This window comes from Notolepis coatsorum (assembly GCF_963971535.1).
Source record: "Notolepis coatsorum genome assembly, chromosome: 5".
NCBI lineage: Eukaryota > Metazoa > Chordata > Actinopteri > Aulopiformes > Paralepididae > Notolepis > Notolepis coatsorum.
In genome coordinates, this window is record NC_140169.1 from 55,063,709 (window position 1) to 55,091,414 (window position 27,706).

The window sequence follows — 27,706 nt, forward strand, 5'->3', positions numbered from 1 at the left end:
TTAGTGCGTGTGCTCATATCCAAGCTTGGAAAATCGATATATCGAAACTTTGCGACCACGTTTCATGTTTATTTCGAGGAAATAATTTATCGCGATAGTTATCGTTATCGTTTTATCGCCCAGCCCTACGATCACAACACCAGAGGGAGCTCCACAAATCATGTTAAACCCAGATTCGGCTCAAATAAGGGACTAAACACGTTTCGCAATTATGCCACATCAATGTGGAACGCCCTACCCAAAGCTGTAAAGGAATGTGGATCACTACCCACTTTCAAAACCTCTCTCAAGGGACACCTACGGGAGACTGCGATTCAACACTGGCCCCTGTAAATATCCTAACCCAACCCCCTCCAATGTACAGTAATTTACCTAGTATGGTTTTGTCAATAGTCCAATGTACAACTTTGTTTGTTTGTACAGTGTCGTCCCCCCCCCCCCCCCCCCCCCTCAATGTACAGTTTTGCTTGTATATACAGTGTGCCCCCCCCCCCCCCCCCCAACCACCTCCAATGTAGATTACCCAGTATGGTTGTCAATATCCCAGTGTACCCAACCCCCCCCACCCAACCTCCTCCAATGTACAGTTTCTACGTCAAATGTATATACTCCCTTTTCCTGACTCCTTCTGTATCACAAACAGTACTGTATTTGCAAATCTGGTATGTCATAAATGTATAGATGTAGCAGTACTGACTATCTGTATGTCATGTATGTCATATATGTCCTGATGAATTGAAAATGGGGGACCCTGATGTAAACAAGACGAAAGTCTTTCTCTGGTCTGCATCCCCTTAACAATTGTGTGTATTGAGCTGTACTGTATTGTACCCATTCTGCAATCTGTTAATAAAGTTTTCAATCAATCAATCAAACTGCTATGATGAACATTTGACCCACATTAGATGAATGGTATAACGTTGCCCACGAAATTATAAACGATCCCCCGCCCATCCGGTCATCATCAGATGATACGTAGAAACTTCTAGAAGTACGTCCAATTGAAATTTTTGATCTCGCACAGATTCCTACCAAACTGTATTTCATCATCAATATAATGCATTTGGGGCTATAAATCACGTTCTGGAGAAAGCTGCAGAAAGAGATGAAAACATACTTATACTTTAGATCATATTTTAGTATGAATATGTGAATGAAAACGTTTAACGTTGCTACACCATGAACAATACATATAGGACCTTGAATGGGCCCTAATAATGGCAATCTAGCAATAGAATTTAAAAAGTTATAGCCCTGCAAAGAAGGGGAACTTCTCCATGTTAAATAGAGCTGGCAACGGATGGTATATCATGAATTTAACCTTAGGCAATCAAAGTGTTAACACTTTGATCGCCATGGTTCAAATTCATAATTTACCATCCCTAGCCAGCTCTATTTGTCTATGGAGAAGTTCCCCTTCTTTGCAGGGCTATAACTTTTTAAATTGTATTGCTAAATTGCCATTATTATGGCCCATTCAATGTCCTATATCCATTGTTCAGGGTGTAGCAACGATATACTTTTTCATTCACATATTCATACTAAAATATGGTCTAAAGTATAAGTATGTAAATGTAAGTATGTTTTTATCGTTTTCTGCAGCTTTCTCCAGAACTTGATTTATAGCTCCAAATGCATTATATTGATGATCAAATACAGTTTGGTAGCGATCGTTGCCAGATGAAAAATTTCAACTGGAGGTACTTCTAGAAGTTACTACGTATCATCTGATATTGACCGGATGGGCGAGGGGGCGTTTATAATTCCGTGGGCAACGTTATACCATTCATCTAGTGTGGGTCATATGATCATCAGATCAGTTAGTATAGAATACGTTAGAAAATAACGTTGAAACTCACCGTATCTTCCTCGCGCCGTTGGACGATCAGTGTGGAGTAGACAGTTTTCGATTATGGGATGTTGATCCTGATGAACCATTTCCAGGTTGTATAATACTATATACGTCCAAATAACGTTGTTTATTGAGTTAGGGCGAGCGATTGATTATCCAGTGTGTTGAGATGGAGTCCGGCTACCGATCGCGAGTGCCCGGACGGATTATGGATGAGCACTTCCTGTTTGGCTGGCCCTTCCTCTTGGCCGATCTGCCGATCGGCCACCAGATGGCGCTCTTGAACCGTTAGACAGTTGAGTGGAGCTCACCAGTACATCTCATGTCTCCGGAGGAGAAATATGATTTCGATCACTGATTTTTGAATTATTGATATCAAAGACGAGTTACGGCGTCTTCGGCAGAATGAGCATGGCGAGGAATGACGTCTAAACACGTCATCTGCGATTAAAGTGTTAAGAAATAATACACCACTTTTCAACAATTAATTGTATCTATTGCATATCCAGACTTGGTGACTGTAGCCTCTCAGAGAGATGCTGTGAAGCTCTGGCCTCAGTTCTCAGCTCCAAGTCCTCCAGCCTGAGAGAGCTGGACCTGAGTAACAACGACCTGCAGGATTCAGGAGTGAAGCTGCTCTCTGCTGGACTGGGGCGTCCACACTGTAGACTGCAGACTCTCAGGTCCGTTTAAACTGTTCTATTCCATGTTGATATTATATGGAAGTTTTATGCTGTTCTCTCTGGTCTGTGTTCTTCCTCATCATATTTGTAGCCATATTCTATTATATTCTCTACTGTTCTATTATTCTTCTTCAGGTTGAAGCAAAACAGCCTCACAGTGAAATGCTGTAAGGCGTTATCATCAGTTCTCAGCTCCAAGTCCTCCAGTCTGAGAGAGCTGGACCTGAGTAACAACAAACTGCAGGATTCAGGAGTGAAGCTGCTCTCTGCTGGACTGGGGAGTCCACACTGTAGACTGCAGACTCTCAGGTCAGTGTTCCTGGACCAGTTCAACAGACAACCATTTAAAACATCTTTTAAAAACATCAGATTAAAAAGAAATATGTACATTTGGTGTGTTGGTTGAATAATTAGTACCTGTGTATCTGAATGTGTGTGTTTAGACTGTCAGGCTGTCTGGTCACAGAGGCAGGCTGTCTTCATCTGGTCTCGGCTCTGAGCTCCAACCCCTCCCAACTGAGAGAGCTGGATCTGAGCTACAATCACACAGGAGACTCAGGAGTGAAGGTGCTCTCTGCTGGTCTGGAGGATCCACACTGGAGACTGGAGACTCTCGGGTAGGATGTGGCACTTTTTAAAAACATTTAAAAACATCAGATGAATAGGAAATATGTACATTTGGTGTGTTGGTTAAATACTAGTACCTTTGTGTCTCTGTGGTTTTAACTTATGTGTGTGTATAGGCAGGGCTCGAAATAAACTTTTTTACTCTGTAGCACTGGTGCTCCCAACTTCAAAAAGTTTGGAGCACCAGCAAAAATGTAGGACCACCCACCAAAATCTAAGGAGCACAACAATATATATGTAATAGATTTTTTGTATTGATAGAAACGACTATATAACTACTGTAATGCAGTAAAACAGTGGAAGTAGCCTTAAACTTTAGTATATTGTAGACCTAGTAGTGTAGCCTGTAGTGTAGACTAGGCATGTGCCGGTATGACATTTTGAGGGTACGATAACCTTTGGTGAAAATACCACGGTTTCACAGTATATCACGGTATTCGGTACATAATATATATATATATTTTTAAACAAAACATCTTTTATTACAGTGCACACACACGCACATGAGCTTTTCTGTAAGTGTTATTTAAGAATGTGTGAAGACTGTCTGTATTACACACAGAGGGAACTGTCTGACCACTTTCAAACTAAGTACAGAATAAAAAATACTTCCAAATAAACTTTCATGATCATGAATATGGAGGCTACATGTCGAAAGGGCAATACGTTTTGTTAATGTAATCTACTTGCACAGATGTGTGTTATATAGCCTAGTACTATTCTTACTGGATTAAACATACATTTAAACAATTCATCTTTTGTGGTGGCTCAACATAATTCACACACGGAACTATGTGTTGGGGATAAGGGTTCCGCATGGACCATATTGTTTGTTTATGTTCCTGTCGGGCAAACTAGCTCAACGTCAACAGAGTGTAGACGTTGAGTTGATGTTTAACACTATGGTCGCCAAAAACGCCGTAGGACGTCTTTCCCCGCCATGCTCATTCTGCCAAAGACGCTGTACCCCGGAGACTTGAGATCTACTCTTGATCCTGTGGCAACCCCAAGCCACCCCTGGGCTTGGTGATTGATGGGCGCTATGTGGCGACCCAATGGCTGGGCGCTGCCCATGTTTGGGCGTCCGCTTCCGGACGCACCTGTCACTAAATACCCATCAGAGTGATTACCTGATTAGCGAATCACGGCGCGGTGCGCCTGTTGGAGAGGGGGGACTTAATGGAGCCGAGGAGCCTCCTCTCAGTCCCCCGTAGCAGCGCAAGGCAAAAGGCCACAGAGCGGAGACGCCGCCCGGCCGACAGCAAACCGTTATTATTTGACTAAGAAAATAAAGAGTATGATTTTGGGAACTGCAACCTGTCTGTGTGTTGTTTATTCTGCCACCCCTACACCTGAAATTGCCACAGTGGTGGAGAATGCGGGCATAGTCTACTGGCAATCAGGGGTGCAGAATAAACAACAATAGACTTTATCAGAATAGAATAAAAGAAATTAAAAAAAAATATATATATATATATATATATATATATATATATATAAATTTAATAACGGAAAAAGCATGGACGCGCTGGTGCAGCAGCTTGTACAGGCGAGCATGGAACAACAGACCCGGCACGAAGAGGCCCTGCACGAACAGAGGAAACAGACGGGGATGATCCACGCGGAGCTCCAGCGGATGGCCGCTCACCGGCAGGAGGAAGGGGCCGCCGGGACGCGGCCTAACCCCGGGCGCTTCATCCCCAAGCTGACGGAGCAGGAGGATATAGAAGCCTATCTCCTGGCGTTTGAGCGCACCGCCGGCCGGGAGGGCTGGCCCGAAGACGACTGGGGGGGACTGCTGGCCCCCTTCCTGTCGGGTAATGCACAAAAGGCCTACCAGGACCTGCCACCGGAGCAAGCCGGGAACTACACTCGGCTAAAGCAGGAAATTCTGTCCCGGTACGGCCATAGTCTGCAGTCCCGCGCGCAGCGGTTCCATGACTGGGTGTATGACGCACAGGCCTCCCCGCGCTCCCAGATGCACGACCTGGTCCGCACAAGCCGAGCCTGGCTAATGACTGACCCCGGAGGGCCCACGGTTTTGGAACGGATTGTTATGGACCGCTTTGTCAGAGCCCTCCCCTATGACTCGAAGAAGCAGGCGAGTCAAGCGGACCCCCGCTCCGTGGAGCAGCTGGTGAATATTGTGGAGGCCCACCAGGTAACGCGGGAGTTACTCAAAGGGGGGCGAGGGGAAAAGCCAGAGCGGCCGAGAACAAGGAGGGGTCCCGACGAGCCCAGCCCAAGGGGCCGGGTAGGGAACGCAGGTGAGCCCGAACTACCCCGAAGAAGACCGCTGTTCGACCAGGACCAAAGACGCTGCTACGACTGCGGCGAGCCCGGGCATCTCTCGTGGAACTGCCCAGGCCGGGATGTGTCCATGCCATCGGCGGCAGCTTCAGACCCCCGCGGAAAGACGTGCAACTATGGCGCAGCCTGTTGGGCCCATAAGGAAACATCGGCGACACTTTTACCCGTGCGCGTCAACGACAAAGATGCCGTAGCGCTCCTGGACTCGGGTAGTGCCATAACGCTGGTTCAGCCCCATTTGGCACACTGCGACGCAGAGGCTCCGCAAGTGTCAGTGTCCTGTGTGCACGGGGACACAAAGTTGTATCCTACAGCGCCGATCACCCTGACAACCACCAAGGGGGTCTGCTCGATGACAGCCGGCGTCATACCTAACCTGCCGGTAGCGCTGCTGATTGGTCGAGACTGCCCCCTGTATCGCCAGCTGTGCTCAGCCGTCATCTCCCCGCGCACCCCACCCTCTACGGGTAAACCGAGGAAGAAGAAAGGGTTACGTCAGCCGAAGGTGTGTGCTCTGAACGTAACGGGGAGTGAGACTGAGACGGCCTCAGATGTAGGTGACGACGCGCCGGAACCCCTGGATATACCGGGGAGTGAGACAGAGACGGCATCAGGTGTGGGTGACGACGCGCCAGCGCCCCAAGCGGGCCCCGAGACGGATAACAGTGACGAGGACCCCTTTGCGGAGTTCCCCCAGGCGGACGAGGTGGGGAGGGACCTGGCGGGTCAGTTCGGAACGGCCCAGCTGGAAGACCCAAACCTAACACAGGCCCGGGCGAATATCAAGACCATAGATGGAAATCCCGTGGAGGGGGTGAGTAACCTGCCATATCCTCACTTTGCAATAAAAAGACAGTTGCTGTACCAAGTTGTAAAAAAGAATGATGAGGTTAGGGATCTATTGCTGGTACCGAAGTTCTTTATTCCCACTGTACTCCAGCTGGCGCATTCACATATCCTCGGAGCGCACCTGGGCGTGGACAAAACCATGGAGCGCATAAGGGCGCGTTTCCATTGGCCGGGCATGAAGAGAGCGGTAGAGGACTATTGCCGGAGCTGCCCAGAGTGTCAACGCGCAGCACCAAAGGTACAATATAAAAGTCCTCTGATCCCGCTGCCCATCATTGAGACCCCATTCTCAAGAATTGCCCTCGACGTAGTGGGCCCTCTAGTTAAATCGTCCCGAGGCCACCAGTATATACTGGTAATCATAGATTATGCTACCCGTTACCCCGAAGCCATCCCGTTACGCACGGTGACGGCCAAAATTGTGGCACGGGAGCTCTTTCATTTGTTTAGTCGGGTGGGAATTGCCGACTCTATTCTCACGGATCAGGGCTCGTGCTTTATGTCGCGGGTCATGAAAGAAATGTGCAAACTAATGAAAGTGGAACAGCTACGAACCTCCATATACCATCCACAGACGGATGGACTGTGCGAGCGCTTTAACAAGACCCTGAAAAGCATGCTAAGGAAGGTGATGGAGAAGGATGGGAAGAATTGGGATCAGTTGTTGCCCTTTCTGATGTTCTCTGTGCGTGAGGTCCCACAGGCCTCCACTGGCTTCTCGCCATTTGAGCTGCTCTACGCCCGCAAGCCGCGGGGTCTCCTGGACATCGCAAAGGAGATTTGGGAGGAACAGCCGTCGCCCCACCGGTCTCTCATAGAGCATGTGCAGGTAATGAGAGACAGGATGAAGGCGCTCTGGCCAGTGGTGAGAGAACACATGCAACAGGCCCAAGACGCACAGAAGCGCATTTATGACCGGGGCGCACAGCCACGGGAGTTTAATGTGGGGGACCGAGTCCTAGTACTGGTACCGACAGCAGAGTGCAAATTCCTAGCCAAATGGCAGGGACCCTACGACATAATCGAGAAAGTGGGTCTTGTCAACTACAAGGTCCACCAGCCCGACCGTAGGAAGCATCGACAGTTATACCATGTTAACCTGTTGAAGAAATGGCATGCCCGGGATGTGTTGCTCTCGCCCCCCCCTCTTCCCCCTTTTGCGCAGCAGGTGGCAGAGGCGGCCGATGTTCCCATCGGGGAACAGTTGTCCCCGACCCAGCGGCAGGAGCTTCGGGAGCTGGTCCAACAGAACCGGGACGTGTTCTCGGCCACGCCGGGCCGCACCACATTGGCCCAGCACCACATCATTACCAGCCCGGGAGACAAGGTAAAGCTGAAGCCCTATCGTATCCCAGAGGCAAAAAGAGAGGCAGTCAGAAGAGAAGTGCGGGTCATGCTGGAGATGGGAGTAATTGAGGAGTCTCATAGCGGGTGGTCCAGTCCTATTGTTTTAGTGCCAAAACCCGACTCAACAACCAGGTTCTGTAATGATTTCAGGAAGCTTAATGAAATTTCAAAGTTTGACGCCTATCCCATGCCTAGAGTGGATGAGCTCATTGACAGACTGGGCCTGGCCAGATTTATCACGACACTAGACCTAACGAAGGGTTATTGGCAAGTCCCTCTGGCCCCCGCCTCAAGGGAGAAGACGGCTTTCTCCACCCCAGATGGGCTGTTCCATTATAAAGTTCTCCCGTTTGGCCTGCATGGGGCGCCATCTACCTTTCAGAGGCTGATGGACGGAGTACTACGGCCCCATCGGGAGTATGCAGCCGCATATCTCGATGACATTATCATCCACTCGTCAGATTGGGACACCCACCTCCAAAAGGTGAGAGCGGTGTTGGGGGCCCTCCGGGAGGCGGGTCTCACCGCCAACCCAAAGAAATGCAGGCTGGGATTAGAAGAGGCAGAGTACCTGGGGTTCACAATAGGCCGGGGCAATGTGAAACCGCAGAAGAGGAAGATTGATGCAATAAGGGAGTGGCCTCGCCCTTTAACCAAGAAGCAGGTCAGGACATTTAATGGGCTAGCGAGCTATTATAGGAGGTTTATCCCTAACTTTGCTGCTCGCGCTGCTCCCCTCACAGATCTGACCCAGGCGCGGCGGCCGTTCACGGTGAAGTGGACACCGGAGGCGGAGGCGGCGTTCGAGGACCTCAAGACTGCCCTCTGTTCGGGACCGGTGCTGATCTCCCCGAACTTCGACAAGGAGATGACGGTACAAACAGACGCATCAGAGGTGGGACTGGGAGCGGTCCTCTCCCAGCAACTGGAGGGTGAGGAACATCCGATTTTATATGTGAGCAGGAAGCTGCTGCCACACGAGCGCAACTATTCTGCGGTGGAGCGCGAAGGTCTGGCAATTAAGTGGGCACTGGAGACGCTCCGCTATTATCTGCTGGGGAGGCGTTTCACGCTGGTGACGGATCACGCCCCCCTAGTCTGGATGGCCAAGACAAAGGGGACCAATGCCAGGGTGACTCGATGGTTTCTGGAGTTACAGTCATTTAACTTTTCTGTCATTCACAGGTCAGGGGTGGCGCATGGCAACGCAGACGCCCTCTCCAGGAAGGATGCCTGTTGGGCGTCGGACGCTCTTCCCCGACGGTCGGAGCTGGAGGGGGGGTACTGTGGCAACCCCAAGCCACCCCTGGGCTTGGTGATTGATGGGCGCTATGTGGCGACCCAATGGCTGGGCGCTGCCCATGTTTGGGCGTCCGCTTCCGGACGCACCTGTCACTAAATACCCATCAGAGTGATTACCTGATTAGCGAATCACGGCGCGGTGCGCCTGTTGGAGAGGGGGGACTTAATGGAGCCGAGGAGCCTCCTCTCAGTCCCCCGTAGCAGCGCAAGGCAAAAGGCCACAGAGCGGAGACGCCGCCCGGCCGACAGCAAACCGTTATTATTTGACTAAGAAAATAAAGAGTATGATTTTGGGAACTGCAACCTGTCTGTGTGTTGTTTATTCTGCCACCCCTACACCTGGAATTGCCACAATCCCCTCTCAACTCTCCAACGGTTCAGGAAATGGAAGCTGGTGCTCATTTCAATTCGGTACGATCACTCGGTAATAGTCCCAGGACTCGAGCTAGACACAACGGATAACAATCCGTTACCAATAACTCGATAAACAACATGATTTGGACGTATATACTATTATACAACCTGGAAATGGATCGCATATTGCTACATCCCATAATAGGAATATTTCTGTTCCACGCTCATCGCCCAACGCTATGAGGAAGCTACGGTAAGATTCAGCGTTATTTTTTAACGTGTTCGATACTAACTGCTCTAATGATCATATCACCCACACTAGATGAATCATCGAACGTTGGCCACGGAATTATAAACGACCTCCCCCCCATCCGGTCAACATCAGATGATCAGTAGTAACTTCTAGAAGCACGTCCATTATACATTTTTTATCTCTCGCAGATCGCTATCAAACTGTATCTGATCATCAATATAATGCATTTGGGGCTATAAATCACGTTCTGGAGAAAGCTGCAGAAAACGATAAAAACATACTTATACTTTAGACCGTATTTTAGTATGAATATGTGAATGAAAAAGTATAACGTTGCTACACCCTGAACAATAGATACTAGACGTTGAATGGGCCATAGTAATGTCAATTTAGCAATACAATTTAAAAAGTTATAGCCCTGCAAAGAAGGTAAACATCCCCATAGACAAATAGAGCTGGCGGAGGATGGTATATTAAGAATATAAGCCTGGCGACCAAAGTGTTAATACATGTTTTTTTTTTTTTATATATATATATATATATATATATATATATATATATATATATATATATATATATATTTTATTGGTGAAACATAGGTGGTACAGAGAAGCAAAAGTTAGTTATCAATGTATAACATATCACCATGTTTCTTTTTTTTCTTTTATGAGACATGACGAGACACGGACAGGACTGAAATTGAACAGGGACGACGAAAAACAATAAAGACAAGAACTAAACAAAGTCGAAAACAGACAAAAAGAAAGCAAAAAATATATATAATGATAATAAGTGAAATTAAAAATAATAATGGTGATGATAATAATAAATAACCAGGATAGAATATACAGTGGGGCGGAGTTTACAACAGGGTATCTAAGGTGCTCACCTCAGAGAAGAAATATTTCTTTAGGATCAGTATTTCTTTAGGATCAGTCGGGGGCAAGGGATGTGAGAGTGTTTGTGAATGTGATTAGAGGTTGCCATCTGTCATAAAAATTGGCAATTGAGCCTCTTAGAGAGTACTTTACCTTTTCCGATGAAAGATATGACATCAAGTCCTTGAGCCAGGAGGAGGTGGACGGTGAGCTTGGGCTTTTCCACTGCAGGAGGATAAGTCTACGGGCTATGAGTGAAGCGAAAGCTATGACATCTAGTTCCTTCCTGGAGAAACCAGCAGGTGTAAGGTGCACCCCAAAGATGGCTACCAAGGGGCATGGCTCTAGGTTGATGTTTAGGGCTTTGCCTAGCGCAGGGGTTCCCAAACTTTTCAGGCCAGGGCCCAGAAAATAAGGCGTCAGAGAGCCGCGGCCCAATGCACATCGTCAGGCTTTTTTTTTTTTTTTTTTTTGCCAGGCGACCGATTTTTTAAGCCAAATATCACTTCAATCCTATTAAGTTAGTTCAAGTTAGTTATTCATTTATATGTGCTATTTATGAGAGGGCTAACTTGTTGCAAAATAATAATGATAATAATAATAGCCTCATTAAAATACTATTGTTGCTTTGGTTGTTTTCAGCGTTTTATGTGCATAATCTGTTATTTAGTTTGAAATGTTCGTTGAAATAAGTAGATTTTTCGTTTTTGTTTATTTATTAAGTTAATATAAAACCATATAGTCACATTTTAGAATACAATAGAATAGAATTTTAGAATACAACTAGAAACACTGTCATGGCCTGCTTCTAAGTTCAGTGGCCTGACAAAAAATAAAAAATAAAAAAAAACAAAAAAATAAAAATAAAAAAAATATTTTTTTTAATTTTTTTTAATTTTTTTTAAAATCATCTCGCGGCCCACCCGTGGCTGCTCGCGGCCCACCTTTGGGTCGCGACCCCGACTTTGGGAACCACTGGCCTAGCGTATCGAAAAAACAAGACCAGAACTCAGCCAGCTTGGGGCAGGAGAAGAACATATGGGTGTTGTAACTGAGGGGTACAATTCCCTGACTGTATTGATAAGTATGGTATCATTAAACCACTACTGAGTTATGTACTTTACTACTGGCCATACAGTACACAGGTATATGTGATGAACACCCACACAATAACACGGCTTAACAAAGAAAGTCCTGTTTGGAATATTTATTAGAAGAGCATCAATATTATATTACAGTATTGAGAATTAGAGTCGCGCTTGTAAGGCGAAGAATGTGCATGAATAGGTCAAGAGCGTAAGTCCATGAGCATATTACGATGGGGATAATTAATACCACCTGTAGCATAAGAATTATATAAGGTACACTCGTAGGTCAGCTGGAGATACTAGGGGGGTTCCCTCCGGTTGTAAGCCAGCAGGGGAGAGGAATTGTCGGGAGCAAAAGTCTGGATCAACGAGGAATAAAGAGACTCCAGGTACAGGAGACGGTGCAATAATCCCTTGGTCCTTAGACAAAGCAACAGCTATACTCCGGTATGCACTGCAGCATGGATGAAAGCTAGCCAGCCTCTGAGTCCTAGACGGGGCTCCTCACAGGGTAGATCCCACACGGTAGTGGGGGTAGACGGTTCTCTGCTCCAGCAGCCACAGGACCAAAGCAATATAATCCAGCCGAAAAGGGCTCTGCATTCGTCGGTGTAGGTTATCCAGTGTACATATCCACACGGTTCTCGTCTAGGGCTCCTCGGATGGCGGCACAAGGTTAGGCCGCCCAGCCTGGATAAGCACACTAGCTCGGGACGATGAAACGTTGGTAATGCTGGTCACTGTAGAACGGTAGCCGCACGATACACTATACATAATAGACTATTACTTGATAATAGAATAAGTCGAACTCGACGATACAGCGTTAAACTCTGACACTTTAGCTATCAATTCGCACGCGGTCTCAAGGCTCTATTTAGGGGCAAAACGGGCCCACTTCACAGCACGTTGTATCGTGGTGAAGGCTTCAGCTTTTAGTTACTAAGTGCATCTGTATCCACCTGCGCCGTATTTATACGTAAGGTGAATAATCTAGTGCCAACCTCATTTCTGTCTCGTATTACTGCGCAAACCTGGGCATGTTGAGACATGTCTTAGCGGTGACTTTGAACTAGACATTGGGGGTATGGCACTGGCGCCTAGGGGGTCGCTGTCGAATATTATGGTCTGGCCTGTACCTAGGTAAAGGGATATTCCGTGTATATGTACAAAGAATATACAAGGGATATCAGACGATATACAAATATTATACAATATATCTCAAGTAATAAATATATATATTCGGTTTAATCTGACCCTTTGTAACAGCCGCCTCCTAATTAGTCCGCACCTAATTAGATAAGCAGAGACAGATTAACCGCCTTGTCCACTACTCAATGTCCGTTGTGAGGAGTAGGGCAATTCACAAAGTCAGGGGGTCATGGTCGTCATTAAGAGGGTCGGGGAGCCTTGGCAACTCTATCAGCCTTGCCACGGGTCGGGTGTATGTCCGCCCCCGGACGAGTACTTCTGCCGCTCTGACCTTTCCGTTGGCACCAGTGATCACTTTGCTTACGCGGCCGGCCGGCCACATAGCTCGGGGTAGTGACTGGTCGATAATCATGACGACTGTGCCCTCCGTCAAGTTGTCTCTTTCTTTTACCCATTTCTGGCGGGTCTGTAGAGACGGTAGATAGTGGAGGAGGAAACTGTTCCAAAACTTGTCAGCCAATACTTGACTGTACCTCCACATTCTTCGGCCGTTCGCTTCCTCAGGTCTGTACACTGTCTGTGGGAGCGCGGGGTCCAGCCGCCCCATCAAGAGAGTGTTGGAGGTGACTGGGTCGACATCTGCTACATCACTTGAGACGTAACCGAGGGGCTTTGAGTTCAATACTCCCTCGATCTCCGTGAGGACTTCTTCCGCCACGGTCTGGGCCCCAAGCACGGCGTACAGGGCTGTCTTTATTGAACGTACTTCTCGTTCCCAAGTTCCCCCGAAGTGAGGGGCATTCGGGGGGTTAAACTGGAAATCAATCTGAGAGGGAGCGAGGTGGGTCTTAAGTTCTGGGCCCATAGCTTGGAAGCTCTCTCTCAGCTCTCTTTCTCCGCCTTTGAAGTTTGTCCCGTGATCAGACAATAATATAGACGGTTTTCCTTTCCGCGCTGTGAATCTCCGGAAGGCCATAAGGAATGAGTCCGTACTCATGGTTGGAAGGAGTTCTATGTGTATCGCTCGGGTGGTCATGCATTTGAATACAATACCCCACCGCTTCTCCGTCCCTCTTCCTTTCTTCACATACAGCGGGCCGAAACAGTCCATACCGGTGGAGTGAAAGGGCTTGTCGCCGAGTCGGAGGCGACAGGGGGGTAGGTCAGCCATCCGGGGTATACTGGGCTGTGCTCGCCACTTGCGACAGTCTAGACAGGTCCGCTGGAAGCGTCGTACTGCTTCTCTTCCTTGCAGTATCCAATAGCGACGTCTGATCTCAGCGAAGACTCTCTCTGCCCCGGCGTGGTGCACGTCCTCGTCGTATTTCTTTATGATGAGCTCTGTGACCTTGTGTCGGCTGTTGAGGACTATCGGGAACTTGACGTCATCCGTTAAGTCTGGGGCCCTTCTCAGACGACCACCCACTCTGATGAGATTATGGGCGTCGCTCTCAGGGGCCAAGTGGAGCAGTCTGCTGTCTGACGGGACTGGCTTTGATCCCTGCAGACAGTCTAGCTCGTCGGGGAACGAGTCTCTTTGGGCTCGCTGTAGCAGAAGGAGTTCTGCTTCTTCGTAGTTAGCTGCATTAATGTCAGTAGTGGAGGGAACCTCAGGGTGGTGCCACAGGAATGTCTTTAACTGCGCACTCTCAAGGGTAGGGCAGTCGTCTATGTTGGGATCTGTGGGGACTGGTGTGTGCGTCAACCCACAGAACATAGATTTCTTCATCTCTGCCTCCTCTTGACTAGCCTCCCGTGGGGTGGGTGTAGGCCACTCTTCTTCCGGGAGCTTGAGGAACTCGGGACCGTCACTATAGAGATTGTGACGTGTGAGGTCATCCAGGGACATTCCCTGTGTGATGACGTCTGCTGGGTTCTGTTTTGTGTCCACGTACCTCCAGCATGCTGCTTCTGTTAAATCTTGGATCTCTGTGATTCTGACTCCCACGAAGACCTTGTATCTACACGAATCGGACTGGATCCATGTGAGTACGGTCATGGAGTCTGACCACAGGATTGTTCTTTGCACCGGGATGGTGAGTTCACGTTGGATTAACGTGGCGAGTTGCGCTCCTACTAGGGCTGCGCAGAGCTCTAGACGCGGGATCGATTGTTGCTTGCGGGGGGCTATTCTTGAACGAGCCAGGATGAAGGCGGTATGTATTTCTCCTCCCTCCTCTCGGGCCCGCAAGTAGGCCACCGAACCGTAGGCTACTTCGGAGGCGTCGCTGAAGACGTGCAGGTCCATCTGACACGTCTCCAGCCGCACTGTGGGTGGGAAGTAGCTGCGGCGTATGTTGACACCTGGGAGCGAGCTGAGTTCTGTTTCCCACTCTCTCCATGTGGAAGCAAGGTGGTCGGGTATGGGGTCGTCCCAGCCCTGGTCCTTGTCCCATAGCGCTCGTACAATCATCTTTGCCCTGGTGGTGTAAGGTAGAATACATCCCAACGGGTCATATTGTCTGGCGAGTGTTCTGTATACACTCCGTCTTGTGGTCGGTAGTGAAATCGACCTTCCCTGCTCCTTGGTCAGGGGTGTGTGTCTATAATGGAGCGAGTCTGTTTTGAAGCGCCAGACTAGTCCTAATGTCATTTCTTGGGCTTCACCTGGGATGGTCGCCATCCAGGTCTCGCTGCTTGCTGCCTTGTCCTCTGGGGAGAGGCTGCGCAGTACTTGAGGGTCGCTGCTGGCCCACTGCCGGAGATCAAAGCCGCCTTTGATCAGGGAGGCGCGGAGCAGAGCACGACGCCGCCAGTCAGTTTTCTTTGTGTCCCGCTGTGATTAGCTTGTCAATCTCAGCGCGGTACACAGTGGCTTGAGCGGGGTCTCTGGCTAGGCGCCGCTCGGTGTTCAGTAGATATCGCTCCGTCGCTTCTTTTGAGGCGTGGAAGGTAGGCATACCCTCTCGCCTCAGGAGTGGAGTTTTTTATCTCATCACTCCGTTGACTTTGACTCTCTTTGTCCCCTGCTCGAGGAGGGCTATGGCATAAATGTCTTCCTTGGAACGAATGTGTTTCTTTTCGTTCTTAAAGGGCATTGTCTCTAGTGTCCATAGCCTCTCGACGTGCTGTAAGAGGGTGGTGTCTTCTTCTGTCACTCTGGAGTGGAGGCAGCGAGTGGCTGCTGTTCGGTTGGGAGACCTGGAGAGGGGGCCTTGTAGTGTCCATCCTAGGCGGGTCTCGACTGCTGCTGGACAGCCTCTGGGCCCAATGTGGACCCGGTCCGTCGGGACGATGAGGTGTGCGTGGTCGGATCCTATGAGCAGGGTCGGGGTGGCGCCGTCTATGAGCGGTATAGGTAGTTGACGCAGGTGCACGTATTTGTCCATCAGCTTGGCGATGGGGTAGGTGTACCGCGACAGGCCTATGTCTTGGCTGGTGAAAGCGTTAGTGATCCTATACCGTCTCTCTGGCTGCCCGCTTGCTGCGATAGTGAAGGAGACGTTCTCACCCTTGATTGTCTTCAGGTCTCTTCTTATAGTCCGAATCGTCATCGTTTTTTCGCTCCCCCGCAGACCCAGCTGGGCCGCAGCGGATGCGAGGAGGAGAGTCTTTTCTGACCCGTCGTCAAGGACGGCGTAGGTGTCCATGACTTTGTCCTCGTAGCTTAATGTCACTCGGACCACCTTCAAGAGCACCCGGGCGCCCCCGCTGCTGGCGGGGTCAATATACATGACGCTTGCTTTGGTGCTGCTTGAGGGTGCGGGTTTCTTTCTGTTACTGTCATGTAAGACGTCCAAGTGGGCTCCGTCACACCGACTGCACCTCTTCTTCAAGCGGCACTCGGCTGCCATGTGGCTGCGCGCACAGCGGTAACAGCGGCGGTTGGACTTTATCCATTGACTCACCTCGTCGGCGGTCATCTTCTTGAACGTGTCACAGTGTGACAGCCAGTGTTCTTTCTCGCAGTACTGGCATACAATCTTCCACTTCTCTTTCGTCGAGGGGGTGCTGTGGTTCTTGTTACGTGGTACTGATTCGGCTTGGTGCATGACGGTCACCAGCCTGCGGTTATCGTTTGATCTCCGAGGTCCCTCTCTGGGGCTTGGTCCACTCCGCACGAACGTATCCAGTCGTAGGCTGCTGACTTCTCTCGCGAGGAAGTCGGCCAGGTCTAGGAGGGATGGCTCGGGACCGTTGGGATCACGGTGGTCTCTTTGCCGCCTGAAGCGCTCTTGTCGGGCGGGAGGAAGCTTCTCTAATATCCTTTCAACATTAGAGTTCGCGTACAGTTTGTGCCTACCCTTTTCCTTTTGTGCCCCCAGCATCCCTACCAGGGATTGTACCTTGATAGAGAGGTCATCCAATGAGCGATTGTCTGTGGCTGGGGGTAGACGGTCAATATTCCTTATCTCTTGTATTACGTAGTCCCATATGCGTCCATAACGTTGGTCGAGGGCTACTAGAGCCGCGGTGTATGGGGTACTTGAGTTGGAATATGTCAGCGCTATATTATGCGCTCTGGGCACCTTCAGGTGCTTGAGGAGGATAGCATACTTGTACGTCTCATCGGGGACATCGGACATCATAGTCTCTAAGCACATTCGTAGTTCTGTGTACTGTGCTCTGTCCTCGTGTGTGAAATCCGGGAACGTCGGTGTGCCAAGGTACGATGCCATGGATGGCTGGCACATCGGTGAGCGTTGGGGGAGAGGCCTCCTGGGCGAGTCTCCCCGTACGTGTTGTTGTGGGCTGGTACCTGGTGGGTACCAAAGCCCGGGTACCCAGGTGCTGTTCCTCGGGGCTGGCGGTGCGTCAAACTCACCCTTGAGTTGAGTCGGGGGTCTGTAACGCAGGGCCTCGGGGGTAAAGTCTGGGCTGTACTGGACCTCCTGGTACGATGAGTACGATGCTGCTGGTGGGCTTGACTTTCCTCCTCTTCCTCTTCTTCTTCCTCTGCTAGGTCTTCTAGATCTTGCAATCGTCTATTCAGTCTCTCGGCGGCGTAGGCCGGTTCTTCCCTGTTGCTGGGTCTCGCATGGACCGGTCGGGGAGGGGGTTTGGAGACGTCTATAGGCTTTTTCTGCTGGCCGGGCTCCGGGTCGCTTGATCGGGTAGGGGAAGGTGCCCTAGACCCTTGTCTTGACGAGGCCCTGGAGCTCCGTGCGGAGGGAGGGGGAGTCGCCCTGGCAATCAGTTGCTCCATTATCTGCGCTTGTAATCGGTCGCGCTCGGCTTCGCGCTTGATGTGAGGGAGGTCGCGCTCTGCTTCGCGCTGGGCTTGGGCTGCGTCGCGCTGTGCATTGGCGGCTTCGCGCTGTGCATCGGCGGCGGCGCGCTGGGCATCGGCGCGGTCTCTTTCAATATTCTCTTCCGTCTGGAGGCGTCTGGTCTCCAGGCGTATGCGGTCGTCTTCACTCCTTTGCTGCGCCTGGAAGCGCTCTCGCTGGGTCGCAGAGTGTTCGCGTTCACTAAGGGCTTGCGCTTGGAGTTGCGCGTGAAAGCGTTCTCTTTGGTCTGCAGATTGTTCGCGCTCACTCAGTTGTTGAGCCTGCAGGCGGTCTCTTTCCATGGTAGAGTGTTCGCGCTCACTTTGGTGTTGCGCTCGGAGGCGCTCTTGTTCCATGGAAGAATGTTCGCGCTCGCTAAGCGTCTGTGCTTGGAGTCGATCGCGTTCAGTGGAGGCTGCCAGGGTGGCGATAAATGCCTGCGCCAGCATCTTGTCCGCCTCGCTGGGGGAAGACACTGATGGAGGTGATCGGCTTCTGACAGTGCTCGTTGGAGATCCGTTCTCCTGTCGCGCTCCGAGGAGGTCCATCTCCTGGGTGCGCGTCTCTTCTGGTAGTGGGTCGGGTTCCGTCCCTGGAGCGCTTTCTTTATCCTGGAGCTCTCCGGGGACTGTCCCGTTGACGTTGTCGGGGGGTAAAGTCATGTCATGTCCCTCCTGGTCCCCCCCGTGAGCTTGGTCAGTTACGTTAGAACCCACTAGGGTCTCTACTGGCAGGGTCGCCTGGTCGGTAGGGTTTGACATACTTTTACTATCCGCTTTTTCCGCGTTTAACGTCTGTATAAAGCTAGGTAGTAGACTGGCAGCGTAGTCCTCTAGGTAAGGAGGTGGCTGCCGTCTGCGCTGCGGGCGTTCTAGCTTAGGAGAGCCGTTTGTGGAGTGTTCATCGCTGGCCATGTCAATATTAATATTATATTAAATATTACACTAATTACCTCCGGCTCGAAGGACCAATTGTAACTGAGGGGTACAATTCCCTGACTGTATTGATAAGTATGGTATCAGATGCCCCGATCGATCGGCCACCGATCGTTATCGGCCGATAATCAGTATAAATATGCGATCGGGGAATTCCGATAATTAGTCATATTCGCCGATCGCGGAAACTGATCAAGTGGATATCTCACTCGCTTGTCTCAGACGCACAGGACCTGCAAACTGCTCCTCCTCCCTAGCCCCGCCCGTACCCGTGTAGAGTTTGTAAACACAGAGGAGGCGGACCTCCTCTGCTGAGTCTAGATAGTGCATTCGACCTGAGCTAACGTTAGCTACCTAGCTATCGTTACTGTTTAAACAAAATTACCCAGTCAACTATTCACTTTTAGTAGGCATTGTCTAACGGTATTTAGCCGGCTAGCTACTGATAGCTCCGGATATCAACAAATGCCCCAGGAAGTCTAGTATATCCATGTTGATATCTCCGTTAGCTTGCGTTAGCTTGCGTTAGCTGACGTTAGTTCACTGTTCAAAACGAAATGTCCGATTGAACTAAATAGTTGTCTTAACGTCATCTAGCCGGCTAGCAGTAGCTACAGATAGCTCCTGATATCAATGTCTTATAACATTGATTGAATGCATATTCGAGCTGAGGGCTTGCTGAATGTGAAATGACCAAAGCATAACGTTACCAATAGGGTCCCGCTGCAGCGCTGGAGAATCCTTTTTGGAGCTGGTCGAGGCTACTAGAGTACACACAGTGGAGCTGTTTGCATATAGCGAGCATTTTGACTTGTTGCGTGGTGGCGATGTCTCGCAGATAATACAAGTACAAGTCTAATTATATAATATATATATTTTATAAAAAAATAAATCTTTTTAATCAAAAACGATCGGTATCGGATCGGTATCGGCCGATATGGCTCACGACTATCGGTGATCGGTATCGGTGGCAAAAAACATGATCGGGGCATCCCTATATTAAACCACTACTGAGTTATGTACTTTACTACTGGCCATACAGTACACAGGTATATGTGATGAACACCCACACAATAACACGGCTTAACAAAGAAAGTCCTGTTTGGAATATTTATTAGAAGAGCATCAATATTATATTACAGTATTGAGAATTATAGTCGCGCTTGTAAGGCGAAGAATGTGCATGAATAGGTCAAGAGCGTAAGTCCATGAGCATATTACGATGGGGATAATTAATACCACCTGTAGCATAAGAATTATATAAGGTACACTCGTAGGTCAGCTGGAGATACTAGGGGGGTTCCCTCCGGTTGTAAGCCAGCAGGGGAGAGGAATTGTCGGGAGCAAAAGTCTGGATCAACGAGGAATAAAGAGACTCCAGGTACAGGAGACGGTGCAATAATCCCTTGGTCCTTAGACAAAGCAACAGCTATACTCCGGTATGCACTGCAGCATGGATGAAAGCTAGCCAGCCTCTGAGTCCTAGAGGCGGGCTCGACGGGGCTCCTCACAGGGTAGATCCCACACGGTAGTGGGGGTAGACGGTTCTCTGCTCCAGCAGCCACAGGACCAAAGCAATATAATCCAGCCGAAAAGGGCTCTGCATTCGTCGGTGTAGGTTATCCAGTGTACATATCCACACGGTTCTCGTCTAGGGCTCCTCGGATGGCGGCACAAGGTTAGGCCGCCCAGCCTGGATAAGCACACTAGCTCGGGACGATGAAACGTTGGTAATGCTGGTCACTGTAGAACGGTAGCCGCACGATACACTATACATAATAGACTATTACTTGATAATAGAATAAGTCGAACTCGACGATACAGCGTTAAACTCTGACACTTTAGCTATCAATTCGCACGCGGTCTCACGGCTCTATTTAGGGGCAAAACGGGCCCACTTCACAGCACGTTGTATCGTGGTGAAGGCTTCAGCTTTTAGTTACTAAGTGCATCTGTATCCACCTGCGCCGTATTTATACGTAAGGTGAATAATCTAGTGCCAACCTCATTTCTGTCTCGTATTACTGCGCAAACCTGGGCATGTTGAGACATGTCTTAGCGGTGACTTTGAACTAGACATTGGGGGTATGGCAGTGGCGCCTAGGGGGTCGCTGTCCAATAGGAGAACGAATATTATGGTCTGGCCTGTACCTAGGGATATTCCGTGTATATGTACAAAGAATATACAAGGGATATCAGACGATATACAAATATTATACAATATATCTCAAGTAATAAATATATATATTCGGTTTAATCTGACCCTTTGTAACAGGTGTGATTGGCTGGTGACAGGCCACACCTGTCACAGATATCGGGTGTGTCTGGAAATTAGGTTAAGTCTAGCTTTTGTAAAGTGAACCCTGTGCAAGATCTTAAACTGAATTAAACTTAGACGAGCACACGATGATGTGTTATTGACCCTAAAGACTGCCTCGTCCCACTGTCCATCAGCCAGGTCGAGCTCAAGCTCCGCTTCCCATTTACCTCTAACCCCTGCAAGTGAGAACACTTCCAGTGAAGATATGAGATCGTATAGGGTAGAGATCCCGCCTTGTGCCTTGGGAAGAGAGAGTATTTTGTTCACCACTGAACCTGTTGGTGACTGAGGAAAAGGTACAAGATGGGTACGAGCGTAGTCACGGGCCTGAAGATAGCGGAATAGGTGAGAATGGGGTAAGTTAAACTTAGCTTGGAGATCTTCGAAAGAGGCAAATGAGCCCTCTAGATATAAGTCTAAAAAATACATGTTTAGCGTTGTCTATCCTATATTATCCTTTGGCACTACACTTTCATGATTATGAATATGTAACGGAACGTAGGCCAATCTCGCTAATGTTATTCCACCGAAATCAATTGGAAACATATCACCGTACTACTAGCTAGCTGGCTAACGTCAAAACATTACGTTATTTATACTTGACATTGGCTATTTATGGGTGGAATATTCCGATTCTAGCTCACTAGATCAGTCACATTAAATTTTATTTTTGTATAGCTTACTAGATATTAGGGCTGGGCGATATGGCCTAAAAATAAAATCCCTGATTATTTCTTTTAAATCCGATTTACGATTTGAATCGATTTCTTTCTCTTGAGAGCTAAAAGGGAAAAAAAAATTTATTTGACACAAAAAAACCAAGATGAATGTCCCTATTGGGATTGAAGTGCAAACCTAACTTTCACCAATCTTCACTTAAAAATATTTTTATAATAATATATATAATATAAAAGGTTACTCTTGATCAAACAAAGATGAATGTCCCTATTTGGATTAATACTGCAATAACCTGCTTTTTCACCAAACTTCACTTAAAACAAATAAAAGGTGCCTCTTGATCATCAAACAAGAATGAATTTCCCTATTGGGATTAATAAAGTGCAAATCTAACTTTCACCAAACATCACTTTTTCTAAAATAAAAGGTGACTCTTAAAAAAAATAAAAAAAACATTTTTAATCGATTTTAGTTTTTCAAAATCGTCCCAAATCATTCATTCGAATTATCGATTAATCACCCAGCCCTACTAGATATGTAGCTAACGAAGCTGTAGCTAACGTTACTTTCCGGGCAAACCACTCGGCGAAGGGCTAATGCTAATTAGCCTAGTTAACGCGTTAGCTCTCTGTCTCTGTGGAGTGCCACGAAAGGGAGTGATTGAAGGCTTTGTTAGAATGGTCACTGTCAACTCACAAGGCGCATACTGAGTGTAGAAACTAGCGAATGTACAGAGAAAGGGACGTTCGGTGATGGGGGGAGGAGGTCGCACCAGAAGAATTATTTGCACTCGCACAAATGCTCCCAATTATATTTTGAGGTCGCACAGATTCAATTTCGGGACACTATGTACCCAAAACTGTCTCAATTTCGAGCCCTGATATGTGTGTATATATAATATATATATATATATATATATTATATATGTGTGTGTAGGCTGTCAGGCTACTGCCAGTGGTCAAAGCCTCTAATATATCTCTGTGGGTACATTTATATCTTAATACATTGTATTCTCTTAATGCTTTTTATTATTATATATTAAGAAATAATATACCACTTTTCAATATAATTAATTGTATCTCTATTGCATATCCAGACTTGGTGACTGTAGCCTCTCAGAGAGATGCTGTGAAGCTCTGGCCTCAGTTTTCAGCTCCAAGTCCTCCAGCCTGAGAGAGCTGGACCTGAGTAACAACGACCTGCAGGATTCAGGAGTGAAGCTGCTCTCTGCTGGACTGAGGAGTCCACACTGTAGACTGCAGACTCTCAGGTCCGTTTAAACTGTTTTATTCCATGTTGATCTTATATGATTATATTATATGGAAGATTTATTCTGTTCTCTCTGGTCTGTGTTCTTCCTCGTCATATTCAAGTCAAGTCAAGAGTTTTATTTGTCACGGCATACAAGTATACAGTGAAATGCGGGGGGTCTTGCCCGCAACGATTGTGCAATAATACAATAATATGAATCCAATAGGATGAGAATGCGACATTTGTGCAATAATACAAGTAATAAGAATAAAGACATATCAGGTATATGTACATGAGTTTTACAAAAGCATGGTAAGACATGCTAGGTCCTGTGATAGTGCAATACACTGTTAGCTACGGATGAGGCACTGGGTCTTATGTACACTATTATACAATGCTATACTATACATCTACAGTTATACTATGTGTCCTTATGCTAGCTTGCTATCCATCTGTTTACTATACAAGAACCACTCCCGTTCTTGTTTTTAAAGTGACCTTTGGGCTGTCTTAAATTCTTCGAAGCTTCGTTCGATGGGCATGGGATTCGAATATGAAAATAAAATTCGATTATTAAAAAAAATATATATAATTTTTGTGTGCAAAATCAACTCTGCCTCTCTTTGTTAACTACAACAAGCAATGCTGTTTGTTATTTAAGATGAGGTCGGACTCTGCACTTACAGATTTGTGTTCATTGTGCTGCTTTTATGAAGCCTCAAATGACGGCTTACAATATTTCATGAAAGCAAAGTGTTTTGTTTGTCTAAGATTTAAAAAGGTTTAAACTTTACAGCACTGACAAAGTTGAACAAAGTGCTGTACAAGTCCCACAACATATATATAAAAAAAAATTCTCTCTCGAAGCTTCGAATTAAAATCGAATCTCGGCCCGAAGCTTAGAATTCCCAAAAAAAAATCCTTTCATTGTGTAAAGTGACCATGAGTGTGAGCGTGTGCAGCAGCATGCGTGTGTGTGTGTGTGTGTTCATGTTAAAGTGACTGCTAGTGTGTGAGCGTATACAGTGTGTGTTGTGTGTGTGCTTGTGTGTGGAGAGTTCAGTGTTCAAGACTCTGATGGCCTGGGGGAAGAAGCTGAGCCGAAGTCTCTCTGTCCTAGTTGCTGGTGTTCGCAGGCGTTTGCCTGACTGCAGCAGCTTGAACAGGCTGTTGTTGGGGTGGTGAGGGTCTTTCATTATTCTGCACGCTCTGGATTTGCACCTCTTGTTATATAAGACCTGCAGGGGTGGTAGTTAGAGATGTTCCGATACCATTTTTTCCTTTCCGATCCGATTCCGATACCTAAGCTTTGGGTATCGGCCGATACCGATACTTATCCGATACCAGTGCATACATTAAAAAATTACAAAAATATTATATAAATTATATTTTTTTTATTTTTTTTTAAATACAGCTACTGTTTTATATATACTATTTTTTAGTAATAACTATAACGTAATGGTATTTATTCAACAACAGGTGATTGTATAGATTAGTATTAGTATCAGTAATTGAAAACTATCTCAATGAGTTCACCCACGGAAAGGTTGTTGGCACATTAGTTCCACACAGACATTATTCGTTGCTGCACTTGCTTCCACAAGAAGGCTCCGTTTAGTAGCAGAGGCTCTGTTGTTGTGATTTTTGCACAATAAATATTCAACATTCTCTTTTGAGACTCCGCCTCAGACTCTTATCATTTGGCACTAAAAGCTAAACATTGTCGCCGATATGGCTGTCCACAACATGTCATTAATTGTGCATGCGACGTGCAATTGTGCAATGACGACGTTACCGTGAGCTAGGTTAGCTAGCATGAGCTACCGGTATATGGAAAGACTAACGTTACTGGCAGGGAACAAAATAAGTACCAGCCAACCGCCAATGGCTGGTAAAAAATCTGCCTGGCTGGTAGTTTTTAAAATCTACCAGCCAAATGGCTGGTAAGTCAAAAAGTTAAGTTTGTTCCCTGAGAGCAGAGCTACACAGCAGTGCGCCTATTTTGCGAGCCGAAATAAGTCTGTGGTTTTTTCTTCTTCTCACAACGGGTCAAATGCATCTAACATGCATTGCATCGTCGCCATTCCTTTATGCCCACATCGCCCGAAATGAACGTTATGTTAGCGTAAGCTAACAAGCTAATCCTGATCAGCGGCAGAGCCATAGAGAACAGCAGACAGTTTGTACGAAGAAGATTTCTTCACTACACTAACCAATGCAATGTTAGACATTCCCGATTACTCATTTATAATAGGAGCGGATTTTAATGCCATCTGGAACCCAAGGATGGACAAATCTTACCTCGCCTTTTCCAGCGAACAAAAGAATTCATCGAAGGCATTAAAGGATTGGTCAAAGATTACAGGTGTAAAGGACTTATGGCGGTTACTTAATCCCACGACCCGAAAGTACTCTTGTCGATCTGCGAGACATAAGACACTATCCAGAATAGATTATGTCTTTGCATCACAGAGACTATTTGATAATTATGAAGTGGAAATGATACCCAACGCACTATCAGATCACTGTTACTTACTCCTTAAAGGTACATTTGGTATACTATCCTCCCGAGCCCCAAGATGGCGATTTAACTCGTTGCTGCTTAACAACAAGGAATTCATTACACAACTCAAAGAAGCTCTTATAGTATTCCAACGGGAGAATGCAAACTCGGTGCAAGACCCCAGAATAATATGGATGTCGGTAAAGGGAATGATCAAAGACTTCACGGATAGCTTTTCCTCCCAAATGCGCAAGAATCAAAACACAAAACTGGATGAGCTGGAAACGCTTTACTCAACGTTATTTAATTCTCTGAAATACAACAACTCAACTCGACTAGAAAATCAAGTTAACGTACTAAAAATAGAGATCAATGACATATACAGACAACAATCGGAAATACAAATACGCAGCACAAGACAACAGCAGTACTCCCATGGTTCCAAACCCAGCCACCTATTAGCCATGCGATTAAGAATTAATGCAACATTTGCAGATATAACTACCATTAGAGCACAACAAGTACTTGTAACAGATCCGGTAAAAATAAACGATACATTCAAAGTATTCTACTCCGATTTATATAAATCAGAAATGACCTTCGATCAAAACAAAATGGACACATTTCTTAATAAAATTATTCTCCCTAAACTTTCAGAGGATGACGCTAAACAGTTAGAAATACCGATCACACTAGAGGAACTCAAGATGGCCATAACCGCAATGAAAAGTGGTAAGGCTCCAGGAAGAGACGGTTTCCCATCAGAAATGTACCTTTCTTGTTGGGACATAATTGGCCCCTTATTACTAAATATGATCTTATACTCAGTCAAGGAGGGGAACTTCCATAAAACCGACAATATTGCACTCATAACAGTCCTCCTTAAAAAAGACAAAGACCCCAACGAGTGCGGTAGTTATAGACCTGTAAGCCTCCTCGGAACAGATATCAAACTGTACTCTAAGGTATTAGCCATCAGATTACAAAAGCATATGACGTCTTTAGTTCACCCGGACCAAACTGGCTTCATAGGAGGCCGCCTGATCACTGAGAACATAAGACGTATACTGCACGTACTTGATGCCGACAAAGAGGACACCATACCTAAGGCGATGCTGTCCCTGGATGCTATGAAGGCCTTTGACAGGCTGGAATGGTCGTATCTGTGGGCAGTGCTAGAAAGGATGGGGTTAGGAAAAGGATTCATCGATATGATTAAAGTATTATACAAAGACCCATCGGCCATGATTATAACAGGCACAATCATCTCTGATATATTTCCGGTATCACGCTCTGCCAGACAGGGTTGTCCTCTTAGTCCCGGTCTGTTCAATTTATCATTAGAGCCGTTAGCACAATATATAAGACAATCCCAATCCATAGAACCTATCGTAATCAAGGGCACACAACAAAAAATTTGTTTATATGCGGACGATGTAATATTGTTCATGAAAAACCCCAACACCACATTGCCTCATCTGCTCAAGTTGATTGAGGACTTTGGTGATTTATCGGGATTTAAGATAAATTGGCCGAAGTCGGCTTTCCTTCCACTTAACACCCCTGCAAAAAAAGATACAACCCTCCCAGGACAGATACCGATGGTAAAACATTTCAGATGCTTGGGAGTGGAAATATTCCCTACCATAAGACAAACGGTGAAGCACAACTACACAAAAATCCAAAACAAAATCAAAGACGACCTCGATAGATGGGCAAAACTTAAGAACACAGTACAAGCACGGATATCAATAGTTAAGATGGATGTACTACCTAAAATCAACTTCTTCTGTTCAATGCTACCGTTACCCCCTCCAGAGGGTTACTGGAAAAGATTACACTCCTCCACATACAAATTTATTTGGAATAACAAACCACCACGTATAAAAAGATCCACCGCACAGAGAAATAAAGCAGATGGTGGCATGGCATTTCCAGATTTTTTCCTATATTTTAAGGCGTACTCATTAAGTCCATTGACAACATGGTTTGACTCCCAAGCATTAGCATCTTGGAGGAAAATAGAAGAAAACATAGTAGCCCCACATAGACTGAAGGACATAGCATACACTAAACTACCAATCAAGCACTGTGAACGAAAATTTGGCCCCATAATT

General features: G+C 47.0%; 1 protein-coding gene across 1 annotated transcript in view; it reads left to right on the top strand.

The window, feature by feature from the left end:
* Positions 1–27,706, top strand: part of LOC311228197 (uncharacterized protein) — a 465,049-nt gene that overhangs the window by 207,652 nt on the left and 229,691 nt on the right. The window contains exons 12-15 of the mRNA XM_084314108.1: positions 2,362–2,535; positions 2,671–2,844; positions 2,979–3,152; positions 22,932–23,105. Coding sequence (XP_084170234.1) covers positions 2,362–2,535; positions 2,671–2,844; positions 2,979–3,152; positions 22,932–23,105 — 696 coding nt within the window. The remainder of the gene's footprint in view (positions 1–2,361; positions 2,536–2,670; positions 2,845–2,978; positions 3,153–22,931; positions 23,106–27,706) is intronic.